At 39.1% G+C, this 16,196-nt stretch overlaps 1 protein-coding gene across 2 annotated transcripts in view; it reads right to left on the reverse strand.

Moving 5' to 3' along the window:
- LOC111606659 (potassium voltage-gated channel subfamily KQT member 5-like) overlaps positions 1-16,196 on the reverse strand; it is a 112,630-nt gene that overhangs the window by 12,849 nt on the left and 83,585 nt on the right. The window contains exons 6-10 of one of the 2 annotated variants that reach the window (XM_023327780.1): positions 15,603-15,713; positions 15,396-15,491; positions 11,054-11,148; positions 9,464-9,490; positions 2,745-2,986 (exon numbers count right to left, since the gene is read on the reverse strand). In XM_023327780.1, coding sequence (XP_023183548.1) covers positions 2,745-2,986; positions 9,464-9,490; positions 11,054-11,148; positions 15,396-15,491; positions 15,603-15,713 — 571 coding nt within the window. Of the gene's footprint in view, positions 1-2,744; positions 2,987-9,463; positions 9,491-11,053; positions 11,149-11,414; positions 11,504-15,395; positions 15,492-15,602; positions 15,714-16,196 lie in introns of both variants that reach the window. The other variant, XM_023327781.1, reaches the window with a different exon arrangement.

Below are 16,196 nucleotides of genomic sequence, written 5' to 3' on the forward strand. Positions count from 1 at the left end.
TCTTTGAAGACTTTTGCTTTTATATTTCTTTAGTTAAGCCATTGCATGTTTAGACATTCATTCCCTCAGCGTTTGGATGCCGTGAAAGGATTTTTATCCTCTCTCTTTTTGCTTTCTGAGCAGTCGCTGTGATGCATAACCATGGCAACAAGGTATTGTTTTTACAACTGCTTAGCATCTACCAGCTCAAATAACACCTGAACTGCAACCTAAAAATCCCTAAAGAGTTGAAAAGGAGGTTTCATGGATGTAGAGCCGCACCAAAGAGCAGAGAGAGAAGGAGGAAGTTCGAACCACCACTTGTTGATCTTAGAGGGAAAGAACATTATCCCCAACTCCAACATCTCTCTCAATCAGACCGAGATTTAAAGAGACATCTGTGTGTCAAGACTGGCTGTTACCAGAGATCCTTCCTGCCCACAGCATCACAATCAACAACAAGCCATTGGAGGTTCTTGGATGAGATGGGTTATGGCTTTTAATTTCCCTTTGAATAGAACTGAAAAAGTTTGAAGAAGAAAATAATGAGTGTATATTTCAAATCTGTAGTTGGTACGGATACTGCAAGCTGTGAGGAAAAACACTTCAGCACTTTCTTTATATTCTCTCCTGCTGAAAGATTTCCTATAGTAAATCCTATGGGGTAAAAATAACACAGGGAAAGTTTAGAAGTACAAAAAAACAAAACAAAAACAAAAAGACAATTGTAAGTTTTTTTATTTTTATGTTAAACCAAATGTGGACTAATCTAGATGGATTACAAAACACAAACAAGTTAGAATAATAACAATAATAAACAGATAAATCTCCCAGTCCTGCTCTCAACAAATTATCCAACTCCCTCACTGTAATGTTTCCTCAGATGGGTTTCACTTCCTGCGGAGGATGTTCTGGGATCTTATTCAATTGTGTGAGTGCATGTCAATTGAACCCTTAATGGAAATAGACTCTTGAGAAATGGGCCCAACACAAACAAACAAAACTGATCTGGCAACAGCAAAAAGGTGCTGAAAATCTTTCTTCTGTCAAGTTTGACGGGAGAGTAACGGGAGACCAAAACCAAAAGAGAAATGATTTCGTTTTAGTTCTACTTCAGTCCAATTTCCTGGGGGGGGGGGATTACATACATCTTTATGTTGTTAACTACAGTTGTAGAAATCAGGCTAAACTTTACAGCTGAGTGCTTTACAAACATCTGAATCGGGGAAATAAAACCAATAGGTGATGTTTTAGTCACATATGTTCCTATATGCTGCTAATTATTTTAAGTTTCATTCCCTGCTTAGCTTATTTGAGGACCAGGGTGCAGCGTAAAATGTGCTTCAACTTTCCATCTTTTTCTTTTTCCCATATATAACTATAAATATCTCATGACTTTAAACTTGTGAAAATCTAATTTTAACAACCTCTCCGTATTCACTGTGATCCTTGGCTGGGATCACTGAACAGAACTTCAGCATCTCCAAAATAAACAGGAGACAAAACTAAGCGTGAAGCACAACATGGAGGTCTATCCTGTTTGTGACAGGACTCGCGTCACAAACACAGAGCAATGAGAACCGTTGTCCTATTTTAATCTTTCAGTACCATATATCAGCCTCATAATTAAGGTTAGTACAGATTTTTGTATACATCATTATTTTACCTTATTCTTTTCATTTTTGACCACAAAATGCAACCCCAATTTCTATTCTTAAATTAAATAAAATGTACTAAATCAACTTTGAATGTGTTTTCCTCGTTAAGCTGATTTTGAGTTTAAATCCAGCAAAAAAAAAAAAAAAAAAAAAAAAAAAATGAACTGGTGACTTTAATTAGTGAGGAAGTTGTCACTGAAGGAAGAAGTCACAGTTAGACACAAGTTTGTGATTTTCAGTGTTTTAAAATTAACGCAAAGGAGAAGCAGAGACGGTAGATGCTATTTAAAAGAAAACAGCTTTAAAGTGGAACATAAATATAAATATATACAAAAATGTGCATTACAGCAGGAGTCTCAAACTCATTGTCAATTTGGGCCACATCAGCATCTTGATTATCCTCAAAGGGACGCTTGTGGAAGAATATTGACTTGTTGAAATTACCTATTAAACTGATGAAATGTTACAGCTTTCTCTGCATTCAGAAAATATTTCTAAAAAGTAAAAACTACTAGGCATCCTTTCAGATTGATGTAATTTGGCACTATACAAATAAAAACTGATTTGATTTGAGCGATAAAATAATATTTAATTGTTTTCAGCTTCTATTTCAGTGGCCTGAGATGGTTACGGCGGGACGGGTTTGACGGACGGGACTTGAGTTTGACACGTGTTTTACAGTGTATGCTCTCTCACAGGTGACTTAATCTTGCCTTTGTGTCTACTGCAAATTTTAATGCAAATTTTAATGACTGGTAATGGCATGAAGGCTGGAAAGAAACATTTTTAATGGCGCAATTGTAGTTTTGCAAGACAAACCTGAATCGTCCCAAATCAGTTTTGGCTGATGAAATGTAGAAAACTAGCCACAGATGTCCACTTGGTTCATCTGTGGTTTTAAATTTGCAGTCTTGTGAACCAATGTCCTTGATATTTATGAGCCATTTTCCTTAAGCAAATCTTTCAAATTTGAAAGACGCAAACTAAAGTTAAAAATCCTCTTAATGATTTTGATTCATCTGCTTAATCAAAATTAACGAGCTGAAAAGAGAGAAAAGAAAAGATGAATCCAGGTGAGTAAAACCAATTGTTTGTTGCCGTGCTCACCATCTGGAGCAGCGGTGCGGGTCTGACTCTTCAGCCTCAGCGATGGTCTAAAGCGTGTCCGATCGTTGAAGCTCCAGCTTTTCTGCACTTTGGCGGGGCTCCCGCCCATTAGCTCACTGCTGCCCACCACCTCGTTGCCAGGGGAACAGCGTTGGCGGTCATTGATGGATGTCTGCCTACTCTTCAAGCTCTGACCTCGAGGACTCGCCATCCGCACCCGCTCCTTAAAGCTCAGCTTTTGACTGAGGGGATGGGCGAAAGAAATAAAAACAGAAACAGAAGAGAGAGGGGGTAAGCTGATGGATGCAGAAAGAGAAACAGGAAAAGTTTTAAGCAAAGGAAAGATTTGAAATAAAAGAGGTGAGGGAAAGACAGAGGTGACGAAAGTGTGCTTGGAGACAAGTAACAATGGATGCTGACTGCAATCATTTCTCCTCAGACAGTGAAAAACGTTCAGGCGCGAAGAGCAACGCTCTCGTCTTTTCCCTCTGACCAAACCCCATCCATCCAAACAACATGCCCAAAACTTTAAAACAGAAACCAGAAGGGCCGCCAAGCCACCAAAAAGTCAAAAACCGCCTCCTCGCTGGATCCCGAGGTGCCGCAAGCAATGAGCTGATAATGTATTCATCTATTCTCTTTTCAAAACAGACTTAATGAGATTTTTAAAGGTGATATGTAAAGCGTGGCACCATTAATACATCATCACCACATTCATTTCGAGTCCATATAAAACAAATGACACCATACTGAGAGAAGCTTGTTAAAACCTCACTATGATTTACTTTTATATCTTTTTTTTCCCCCTTGGTTGCTTATGCAGCTTTTTTTTTTTTTTGCCAAAAGACAAAATCCTCCACGGACTGTTTTGACAAATTTCATTGCAAACATTTTTTTTCTACATTTGTAATTTATGTTGTGCTGAAATTATACAATAACTACTAATGTTCGATCTTTATGACCAGTCATTGTCTCCATCTCTCGGTTAATCTTTCACCACTTGGAAGCAAAAAGCTCATAGCATCAGCAACTTTAGACACAGAATAATGTTGTTTTTTTCCCATATTAGTCACATATTTATTAATTTATTGGTGTGAATGCAAAACATGAGTCATACTCCACTTAATGAACAGAGACCAGCATGCAAAAGGAAAGAGAGATGCATTTTTTTCCAGCATATCTTCAGCAGACGTGTTTAAAGGTTTGCAAACACTTATTATTAGCATGAATGTTAATAATTTTAGGGTTCTCATGATTATTTTAACCATCTTTCCCAGGGTGGAATGATTGTGAAACATTCAGTTTTTGCGGATGCATTTTGAAAAAAAAAAAAACATAATTAACAGAAAGACTTGAAAACAGTAGCTGCTAGTGGCTCATGCAGAGATTATGAGGAAATTCATGACATTTCCAGTTTGTGGACAATGGTTTACGGTATTGATTGAACTCTTTCTATGTATTTTGCCGTTGATGTAATACTTAAAATTACATGAATGCAATTTTACATACATTTGACCACTTTTTGAAGGCCTTTCAAATTGTTTTCGTCCCAGAAAGCCTGTGTGCACATTCACAGCGGGCTCTCTCGGTCAAGGAAAATCAGATTTTAGGTTTGGTTTCATGTTAATTTTTATGTTTCTGTCGGGATGTAAGGATTAGCTACAAACCTGTGTAGGAGTTGCCTGACTTACTGCTAAGCAGACATGACTGGGTGAGGATACAGTGTGCTTGGAGACAGATGCTGACCCTGCAAGTTAGAGACGGATTCCTAGGTACTTTCTTCTCAAAATTTGGTTTTTACAAAAAAAAAGTCTCCAAACTTAAATTTTTATGGTAAAAACATCAGTTCAACTGTCACCTCCAAAACGCTTAAATGTTATCCAATGGACCCACAATAGCCAATGGGTTAAACGAAAGTAATGAGCGCAAAAATTCACTTTGAATTTATGGCAAATATGTCTAGGATTGAAGGAAAGAAGGAAAGAAAAGCAGATAAATAAATAGAACATTAATGTGCTGAGTTTATGTCCTCTATGTCCTGTTTTCTATTTCCAGCCCAGGAAACAGCTAGGTGTGCTAGCGGTACCGACAGCTAGCGTCCCTCCTCTGAGACAACAAGGGTGTGAAACCTATGGACGTAATCTGAGCTGTTAATGAAACTGACGGTGCATCCAATTGGTCAGTACTGCAGTGAGTTACCGTGGCGACCAAACACAAGCAAACTCGGAGGCACTGCTGACCAAAGAGTTGACTTCTTAGCGAGCTGTGGGGGATTTTACAGATACAGCTGCTACTCTCAACAGGTCTGTGACCTGTTAACGTCCAAAACGGACACTCAACTTCCTGGATAACTTCAAAACAAGAGCCCATCTGTTAGGTCTGTGTTAGGTTATTGTTTAATTGCTTTCCTAATCCTTAAAAGACACAACCGTCAAATAAAAAATATCTTAGGTTGATGGTTTTTAGGCCCAACACAATGAAATATTTGCTGCGTGGCCAGCTAGGTGCAACACTCTGATAGAAAGACCGTAAAAAGTCTGGAGCATTACTCGTTAAGACCTCTGTTAAATGATTACAGGAAACTTTGGCTCTGAAAAAGCTAAGCATGTGTGAGCTCTTTTACAGCTTTAGCGCAGTAAATGACATAAAATGCACTTATTGATGAAAGAAAAAAAATATATATATATAAAATAAAGGGGAATTTAGAGGTTGACTTTAAAACTTTGGTCAAAATATTGGGGTAAAATAAGCCTTTAAAGTGTCAAATTATAAAAAGATAGTGACAAGCATTATTCAGGTTCTGGTGTAATTCCCCTTTAAATTGTAACTTGGAACTAAGGTCTCGTTTGCATTCAGCAGGCAGCAGGCAGAAGTAGCCGTCTCAGAAAAAATCTTTTTTTTTTTTTTTATCATAAAAGGAACCAAGGGGATTTGTATGAGGAAGGTTGGCTTTTTTTTGGTTCTCTTTCATGCTATTAGTCAGTCGTACGCATGAGGTTCTGGTTTGAGGCCAGGCCAGAGAAAATGCTACTGTAAGTACCTCCTATATTTCCGACAACACTTTCTGAAGAGTCCGCCATTAGTTAGACCCTTACTAAAGGAGAGAGAGAGAGAGAATAGAAAAGGGAATGGAGAAGGAAGGGACAAAGAGGAAGAGGAATTGAGCTGAACGAGGTCAGAGACTTTGCTTTCAGGACTGACACACACTCAACACTCACAGAAGAGCAGAGGACACATTTCAAAGAGGAAAAGCTAAACGGGTAGCGGCATACCCACCTGAGCTCAAGAACCTCTCAAGTTGGGATGAAATACATGGATAATGTATTTTCCTGACACTGAATCTATTTTCTGAGCCAAAGGTTTAGAATTATTTTTCTTTCAGAGAAACTTTTTAAAATTAATGGGAGGACGAATGGAGCTGAAGACTTGGCTCGAGTCAAGAATGTGCATCCGGCAAGACCCTACTATTACACCTGGAGCTAACTCAGAACGGCTTGATCAAAGTCCAAAGTTCACGAGACATTCTCCAAAAGAGATGTAGCTGCAATCAGGCGAAGTTGGGTTAGCAAAATGCTGACTCGGGAAGGCTAAATAGAAATCCAACACAGCACAAGATAGTAAAACAATCTTAAAAACCATCCATCTCGCTAATTTGACTTCTCCGTGATGTACTACTTTTGCGTCGGTCTGTCGCATTAGCATTCCAATGAAATAAATCAAAGTTTGGGATTGTGTCGTGACAGAACGTGGAAAAAATAAAAAAAATCAAGGAGTACGGATACTTTTGGAAGGCACTGCGGTTTGAACAAATTTCTCACCATTTGTCTGTCAAACAAAAGGCTGACAAATGTGTTGTGTTCATGTTCGGTTTGGCCAGTTTTAGATTAAATGTGACATGCTGGATAGCCTTGTTTGCTTAGCTTGGAATGAAAGCTGTTATCCGAGCCACGCTGCCAAACAAACAGCTTCAAAACTGCAGGACTTTGACATAACAAACCAGATAGTTCGCTACAGCTTTAAGCATTTACAGATAGCATCCAGATTGAAAGCAACCAAAGAGACAAGTTAATTTCCCGAATTGTTTATTGGTCAATGTTTTTATTTTCTTGATTTTCCACATCATAGGGGCTGAATTAAACTTAAGTGCGCCACAAAAGGCAAGCGAGCTCAACATACCCCACCTGTCTACACTCACAACCCAAAGAGTAAACTCCGTTATCCTTCATCTCACGCTGACAAAATACAACTCACTTACACACAGCTTGATATCCGCTGCAGCACTTTGTGGTGCGCCGAGCGTTTACAACCGCTGGTGTTTACAAGTCTGCTAAACGAACATCACAGGCCGTTTACCACGGCACCTACCGCCGTCGAGCTGCCGAGAGTCGGCAGTCTGTAAAACCGCTAATAACGCCAAGGCTTTACGTATTCCCTCGGTACAAAGGGCAGCGTGGAGAAAAGAAAACAGTGTCATAAAAGTGCGGGTAATTATGATTTAACAAGTGTAAATTGGACTTGGCTGCAGCAGAAAGTTTCTAACAAAGGAAAACATAATTATGCTAAGTCGTTGAGGCAGAAGGATTTTTGGGGAATAGCTGTTGTGGAAGCGACAAAGCCTAATTAAGTCCTATTTTGTTGAAGAATGAGACGTACGTTTGTTTGTGTGTTTTTTCAGAGAGCGCAAACGGATTCTTTTTCACTTACGTATGCGTGTGGCGGTTTTCCAGTTTAAATGCATATGAAGCTGCTGGCTCAACATAAGGCCTCCAAATGTTGACAAAGAGACGCTGCACTGTAAAAACTATACTAGTGTAATTAAACTCACAAATCTCTTTCTGTTTTGTTTTTTTTGAAACTCCTCTTGTTCTTGAATCCCCTTTCTCCCAACTCCCTTCCCCTTTCTTCAGCTTTAGTAAGTCGCCGCTAGTCTTTGTGTTTGATGAGTTATATAAATACCGTCTCAATGGAAAAAGTGTGTAATGGTACAGACATGGTACAGACTTCTGTCTTTGAAGGCGTGTGATAAAGAATAAGGGAGCGAACACACACACCCCACCCCCACACACACATTACGTCTTTCTATCTTCATAAGGACTTTGCATTGACTTCCATTCATTTCTACAACCTGACCCTGACACTAACCCTAACCATCACCAGCACATGGATAACTCTAAACCCAGTTCACACTTTAATCCTGAACCTGGTGCCTAACTCTAAACAACATGTCTTCTTTTGGGGCAGCGGGTCCTCGCAGTGAAATATTTGTTGGATAAACAAATATTACAGTGTACAAGATGAGAAAAGCTCAAACACACTCGCGCAGCAAAGACAACAATCAACCTTGTAGGGGTGAAGGGTCAAGTCAAGGAAGGGAGGAGGAGAGAAAGATTTAAAAACTGAAAAAGATAAAGTTCAACATGAAAATTATGTCACAGAATAGAAGCATACTGTATCTTCACACAATGTTGCTCTGCAGCACATGTTGCACTTTATCTGGACTATTGCAAGTGGCTCAAAGTATAATTTTTTTTTTCTTGGTGTATGTTCAACAGTATGCAGTGGAATATATTGTATCTATGAGCTGGAAGGAGACAGAAACCAGCTTTACTAAGCATAGGAATAAAAAAAAGAGATCTTAACATCTTTGATTAACCTTTATCAAAATAAACCTGCTTATTTGGCCTTTTTACTCTGTGTATTCTAACACCACAGTGTGGCTTTTTCAAACTTTTTTCCCCTCCCATTCAGCGAAGCAGCAGTATTATCTAAAGTTGCACCAAGAAAATGCCTAATAACCATAACTAGTTGATTTTCTGCTCAAGTCAACCAGCTGATTGGAATCTTAAGCATGCGATCATTTTGTGATTGGTGAACGCCTAACAATACTCTCCAGGTTGGAAGTTCTTCCTGACAGAAAACCCAAATTCAGTAGATTTTAATACCAGTGATGTGTGAGGAAGCTATTTTTCTTATAGCATGTCGAGAGATGACTGTGATTCATGGAGGCTGCGAGAGAGCGAGAGAGAGCTAGACTTTCAGAAAATAACAGGGAATCCTTGTGTAACAGACTAATCTTGTTCTGTGTTATCCTTCCGAGCGCTGAACCTGTCTGTCATGGAATATGCTGGATTTCTGAAATGTTAGCAGGAAATGTCCAAATTAAAGAAATTATCTTTATATTACTGAAGCTGTCCCATAATTCCAGCCACACTAAGATGTCAACTTTTGTCTGTGCTTTCAATAAGTAAAATGTTCTGTTCGTAACTTACTGGTTGCTTACAATAGGAAGCAAATAAAATATTTTAACATCTGTTTTTAGACTTTGTGTCACAGTTCTTGTAGTGAAATTAGAATAAGCCAACATCAGAACCAACAGGTTGATGTTGACTAGTAAGTCTCTCTCTATATATTTTTTGTTTATTATTTTCAGTTGATATTCTATGTAGCACAAACATGTCTATTATAACACTTTGCAAACTTTCAAAATTAGCAGAGGTAAATACGACACAACAGTAAATGTCAACAGGCTAATATATAAATATGAGTCATAGCATACACTTCAAAATGAGAGATGAATACGTCAACAAATATGCAAAGAGCCCAGAAAACCAGATGAAAGTACATAAAAAATTACGACATAGCATCAGCACTAATTTGAGTTTTACTGCATGTTCAGCGTCTGTGTGGTTTTATGAACACGAACTGAGAGTCATACAAACCTGTAGGCAGTCTCGCCCTGCTCTTTCCTTCAGTGGTTAGTGGGACACAGAGGAGGAGACAAAGGGAGAGAAATCAGTTTTCAAGCAGAATAAAATCGTACGGATATTTCCATCAATGGTTAGGGAAGGCGTCCAGCCAAAACAACTTCACAACTAGCTTTCATCAAAGCACATGCAAGCTGTCGCCATGCACAGCATCAGCATCAAGCTCAGAGAAAAACCACGGACCCAGTGACGGCCCCGCAATATTGTCATAGGGTTTGCCAGAGCAGGCCATTAAGAATTTCAGGGAGGCACACAAAAAAAAATCTGTATATTTATTTATTTTGGCACCTTTCTATTTGATTTTTAATTTTAGAAATTTTTTGGAGGGTTTTACATTTATCTCTTGATTGAAGATGAGTCTGTATGCCTTTCAATGACCTGAACATGATTCTCTTGGGGAGCCAGCGGGAGGCCAACATTTTTCAAGAGGGGGCCATGGCCCCCCCTGATCCCATCCCTGAGGGGTGCCACTGCACAAACCTTTGAAATGATTCATTATAGAAGTTTTTCCTTGCTGTGTGTAATCTGTATGTCTGTGAAGCGTTAAGACAATCACTGACTGAGTTTAAGTTGGATTAAACTCTGAATATCAGTGTGTTGCTACTTTGCAAATGCATTCACGCATAAGGAATTTTTGCACTGTTTGTTTTGTTACAACTAAATTCTAAGTTTTCATTGGGATCTTAAATGATGCACCAAATTCAAAGACCCGATTGTTCACAGAAATTTGCATGAATGGATAAAATACAAAAAGTGTGGCATGTGTTCATCTCAAACACTTTGCAGAGACACTTTGTGCTGCATTTTGTACTGTAGTTTAGAGTTACATTTGGATTCTGACATATTTTAATGCCGTGGTTCATTCTGGAAGAACCTCTTGACTGCTTCTCTGATATATTATCTCCTTCTAGTTTGTTGAAGACTTTCAGTGTTCTCATCCTTTGTCCATTTTCAGATGATGGTTTCAACAGGACTCTGAGGTTCTCAAATGTTTGGAATATTGTTTTACACCCTAACTTTCTTTTGGTTCTCTACCAAAATTTTGAGGTCCTACAGAGGAGTCAAATTTAAAGTAACTTAAGAGAAACACATTTCAGACTTAAGGTTTTAATACAAAATAAAAGCAGCACACCTGAGTCCGTCTACGTTTGTACCATGCACTAGTTTGTCTTGGTCTAAATAAATATATTTTGGGAAATCCTAGATTACCTAAATTTGTGGCCATTTTATTTAAAAAGGCTTTTAAAATAGGTGTTCAGCATTGAAATTAAAAGTATCAACAGAAAACCTGATGCCCCAGCAGGTCACTGATTAGCTTCCAAGTTAAAGGAATGTTGCAAGTTGTACATGCCAAGCAAAACAAGCCTGATTTAGGAGGAAAATGTTAAAAGATACAGAAATGGTTAGAACTTTTTATAAGCAAGCAGTCAACTGAAAGCAGAAACAACATCAGCAGACATCAGACATCAGCTCAGGAGCAGGAAACAATGGAAAGGGCGCTAAACAGCAGCGGCCATGTTTGTAAGTCTGTAAGTTGTTACCTACTTGGCGGGGCTGCAGGTATGCAACGCCTTCAAATGAGGCGTCCAGGTAGCAATAGAAACCGAGTTCTCATCAGCAGCATAACTACGCCAGACACACTACGTGCAAAGTTGACAGGATAAATAATCGTAAAAGAAACGATCAATGGAATGTGGGGAGGAAAATAAAAGCGGGTGGGATTGCATAAGTTGGAAATGACATGAGAGAATAATGGTGAGGGAGGGGGGAAACAAAACAAGGAAGAAAAAAAAAAGAAAATCTGTTAGTTTTTTTTTTTTTTTTTTTGGTAGTGCTGTTGGAGTGTTGTAGGGTGCTGGAGGGCGGGTGGGGTGGTGATGGTGGTGCTGGTGAAGGGGATACATGCCTGAGGGGGGGGAGCGCGCTTTGGTAGTGATGCCAAGTGGCTCTGAGGTAGGGACGAGCGCCGTCGGTGGAGTACAGACGCCAAGCTGCCTGAGTGGGGGCCGAGGGAGGGGTCAGAGATGGACAGGACACACACATTCATGTGGAACACACAGAAAAACACCACACATTAGGGCAAAAAAAACCCAACAAACACAGTGAGGGGAAGGAACGGAAATTAATGTGAACATTTGACATAGAGGGATGTAACCTGCTGGAAGCAAACAGGAGGTCCGAAATATTTAAGTAGTTTTCAAAACAAGGAGCTTCGCTGATTTGACGATGCTCCTTCTGCGTTGTCAGCATTTCAAACGCGCAGAGTTTACGTTCGGACAAATTTGAAGCCAATCAGTGCACTTGATCAAAAAACATGATCAAGCACAAACCAGATGTTACAACAGCGGCGAGAGAAAATACTTTCGTGCGTACAGTTTGCATTACGGATGCAAGAAATGTTTAAAAAAAAAAAAAAAAAGTCTAGTGATGCTAAGTTTGAGTCTGACACAGGGCATACTTGTTTTATTTTGTTCATCCTGTAAACCATCTGTTTGTTTAACACTTAAAAAAATAATAATAAAACGTTAGCAAATCCAATTTATTTTTGTCACACTGAAAAACAATAACCATAGACATCAGAGTTACCATAAACTGATGATTTACCAGTCAATTAGCCAGTGATTGAAATGAATCAATTTTTCAGTAACTGGAAAACCTACATTTCTTTTCCATTTTTCATTACATGAGTCAGCTTTGAAAAATCCCACTTACTTTTGTTCTATAATTGCAGATAAAGCAGGATGCTCTCTGAAGACTATGTTTTAAATTTAATAGCAGTTGAATCAACGTCTTTGATGCCTCTGTAAGCTTTACAGAAGCATCATAAATTTCTGTTGGATACAAAACTACAACAACTATCAGCCTGCTGGAACGTTTCTTTTATGCAACCCTGCACTTATGTTTGCACAAATGAGGTTTTAAGTTTTAACGTTGGAAAAATATGTACTTTCAAACATGTTCTTTCTGCACTTCAATGTCTAAAATGTGGGAAAATGTGCTATCGGCTGCTTTTGCTAACAGTAATTAGCACTGAATCAAACAGAAAAGCTCACTGTTTTTGAAACGGCAACAAGAAAACTCTCATGTTGTTCTACAGTTCCCATTATGAATTTTACTCAATGAAAAATATGTCTTTACTAATGTTAAACAAAGACAAAGCGGTTCTGGAGTTCACGTTTTAAACAGTCTGGCATCCTGTTTAAAATCAGGATAAGCACAATTAAAGTCAACAGGTGTAGGCAGCTGATCTATTTACTCTCTCGAGAAGGCAGGCTATTACCTTAACCTTACTGTAAGATCTTCAAAACGCTGCCAACATTTCCAAACCCAATGTTCTCCACAATATGCAACGGTTAAAAGCTCCAACCATTAAAACAGAGCAACTTTGCTGCACTAAACACAGCATCCTTGGCGTCTACTGAAGTCTGCTTAGAGTCAATTTGATTGTCTGTCAATTCAACAAAATGTCTCCAAGGTATTGACAGCCTATGCAGATGGGTCCAAAATAACCTAAATTGTATAAAGGGTAAAAAGGAAATCAATGAGCAGCATTTGGGGAAGTCTAGCTGACTCTTGTATTAGCCTAAATGTAACCTCTGACCTCAGCGGAAAATACCGGCTTTTCATTTCCAAACACCTCGTTGATATTGAGAATAATAAGCTTTGGGTTTACTTCCCTCAGGAACAACTTCCACACCAAAGACTGTTATTTTTAGTGCAATCTGTTGCTTCTGAGGCATGGTGTATTCACTGATTGAAAAAGGATGGGATTTTTGAGTTTCCAGCTAAAGAATTATGTAATTTCTTGCTGTACATGTACTTATAGTTCTCATAAAGAAAATTGGCTAAAGAGAAAAGCATTTCCACCAAAAACAAAAATAGTCAAAGGCTACAATTTGTCAAAGAATCCGCTCCTTGGAGAAAAGTTTTGACTCAACAGGCATAAATTTGAATAAACTTCTGCTGTAACACTAGCCGGTTTTATAGAAATGAACAAAATCCTTCACAAGTTTATTATTATTATTATTTTTTTTTATTAAATTGAGATTTAACATTTTACTTAAAGATCAGTTAACCTCCTTATTGGTGCCAAGTAAGGTTACAAGATTGGTGTCAAAACATTTTTGACAGACGTGTTTGAAATTAACACTGGAGTCCTACGAAAGACGGAGCCAATTTGAAATGACTTTGCTCTGAGATTTTGCTCTGACACTCCGTTTTAAAGAAAGCAGAGGTGGTGCAGCAGCAGTTCTTTTTTTTAAAAAATGGATCGACTGCTGTGACCTGAAACCAGTGGTAATTTCCTGCCCTGCATGCAGAGGACTACAACAACAACACAGAACCGACAGTTATTTAAAGGTGGGAGAGATGTGTGAAATGGTGGCGTGCACAGACACAGTGACAACATCATCCGCATATTTAACAGCTTCCACGTTTCCTTCTGCAGGGTACCTGTTGAGGAAAATATCAAGCGCTTAGCAAAACGTCAGGCAGGCGCACAGAGCTACTAAGACAAACAGCTGTCCAGTTTGGATGGAAATTAATCAGTTATTCTTGTGGGCTGTTTTGGTAAAGACGTGTAAAAAACCTGAACAAAACTACATCTTTCATTGCCGTAGCACGATTTAATTACATTAAGTACATTTATTCAGTGGGGAAAAGTCCCATGCTGATAAATACTTGGATGTTTCTTTCTTGTCAAACTTTGGGAGGCACAATGGCCGCCACTCTAGCTCCACCTCTGCTTTACTGGCTCTTTCAGTAGGATAGTGATCTAAACCATAGGGCTAAGTAAACACAGAAGTGGTTCGTCTCAGTTTGATGACCTGAATCTGGAAGCCTGCGAGTGAACAAGAAGATATTCTTGATGATGTGGATATTTTACAAAAATGAGTGATCGATAGATACCTCTCTGAGTATGCTCCTCCCTTTCTCATACGACGAAACTACAGGAAGATATGTTCTCATTAGATGAGTCATGTTTTTTTCCCACTGAATAAATTTACTCAGATTAAACAATAATTGTTTTTTTATTTTCAGGCTGAGATTACACAAGTGTAATAAAATATTGTTGTTGTTTTTTAAGGCTTTTAAGACTTTTTTTTTTTTTTTTTTTACCAGATTTTGGAAACACGTATTCTTGGCGTTGGATGCATGTTGTTATCTTTTGACAGTGCTGAGCATCATGAACTACTGCACTGAAAAATAAAGAAACAGCTTAGCCGTTCAGATTTTCAGTAACTTTACCAGACAGATCACTTCAAAAGTGAGGCAAACGTGTTCTACAAAAGAAGGAAGGTATGACAGGACATACAGACAACGTCAGACACACTAAAACAAGTTCACATGTAGGAAAACAAACAAACACTGAAACAGAGAAAGTCTGCTGCTTTCTGCTGACACCCCACAGCAGATGTTTATTTTTTTCCCCCCCGTCGGAAAGCGATGCTCTTGTCTATAACAATGAGTGACAACCTAGGAGAGCGTCTGCTTGGGGGAATGATCGCCATGGAAACGGCTCACAAATCCTTGCATTGTTGCCCCGAGATTCGACACCGTGCCTCAGCCTCACGCTCCATACGACGCCGTCAGCTGGATACGCTGACGTCCCGAAGAAGGCCAGAAGACACGGACAGGCTCACAGAGAGCAAGCGCTTAATTAGACGCCGCTGCATTTCCCTGCAGTGGACGCAGCCGTCCCGACGTGAAAACACAAAACAAAGACAGAGAAAAGCTAAGGCGGTCGAAACAGACAAGCGGAGTTTTCCGGATGAAGCGAAAGAGAGACGTCTGTGTTTATGCCGGACCTCCAACGCTAAAAGAGCTGCTGGGAAGTGAAGAATCCAGTGGATAAGGAACGTTTTTTGGTTACTGTGTGCGTTCATACCTGGATGAGGCTGGCAGCCGGATTCCTTCTTTTTTCAAAGTGCTTCTGGCGATGCTGCTCCTGCACCTTCAGGGCAAAACCTGACCCCAGGATGCCCTGCCAGGCAAATATCCACACCGCAACAACAGGAAATGTAGAAAAAAAACAAAAAACAAATTGAAGATATGAAAATGACAATGCATAAACTCCTGAAGTTTGTTAACTCACAGCTGGCAGAGCAAAGAACGAGATCCCAAGGAGAGCAAAACCGGCTGACAGTAACCGCCCGGTCCAGGTTTGCGGCGTCTTGTCGCCATAGCCAATTGTTGTTAAGGTGATCTGAAAGGTCAAAGTTACATAGTCAGGTGTGTATGCTCTGAAACACGTTCAGATTTCAAATTTGAAAAACTTGACCAAAAATGTAGAGGAACGGCTTTCCCGACATTTCTACGGTTTATCTCTGTCACAGTTTTATCAGGTCGTGACCTCAGCAGTTAGAGTTGCTAGGAAACATTATATTAAAAAAGATAGGCGAGGGAAACCCAAGTCAGTTTTGTAATAGTGACAGCTGAAAAAAAAATACTTATTGAAATTTCAGAAGACATACAAAACTTCCAACATAGTTTTTAATCTCTAAATAAAGAGTTAAATAGGTCCTACTTGAGATGGAAAAAAGGTTAATTTTCAGTTCACTACTATTCTGCAGTTTATGTAGTTACAGCATTGTGCAAAAACAAAGAGCTTTAATATGGCAAAAAACATCAGATTAAGGCAAAAATATGGACAAGGAACACATGCAAAACATGACGTTCATTTTAATCA

Source organism: Xiphophorus maculatus, chromosome 22 (assembly GCF_002775205.1).
Source record: "Xiphophorus maculatus strain JP 163 A chromosome 22, X_maculatus-5.0-male, whole genome shotgun sequence".
In the NCBI taxonomy this organism is placed as follows: Eukaryota; Metazoa; Chordata; class Actinopteri; order Cyprinodontiformes; family Poeciliidae; genus Xiphophorus; species Xiphophorus maculatus.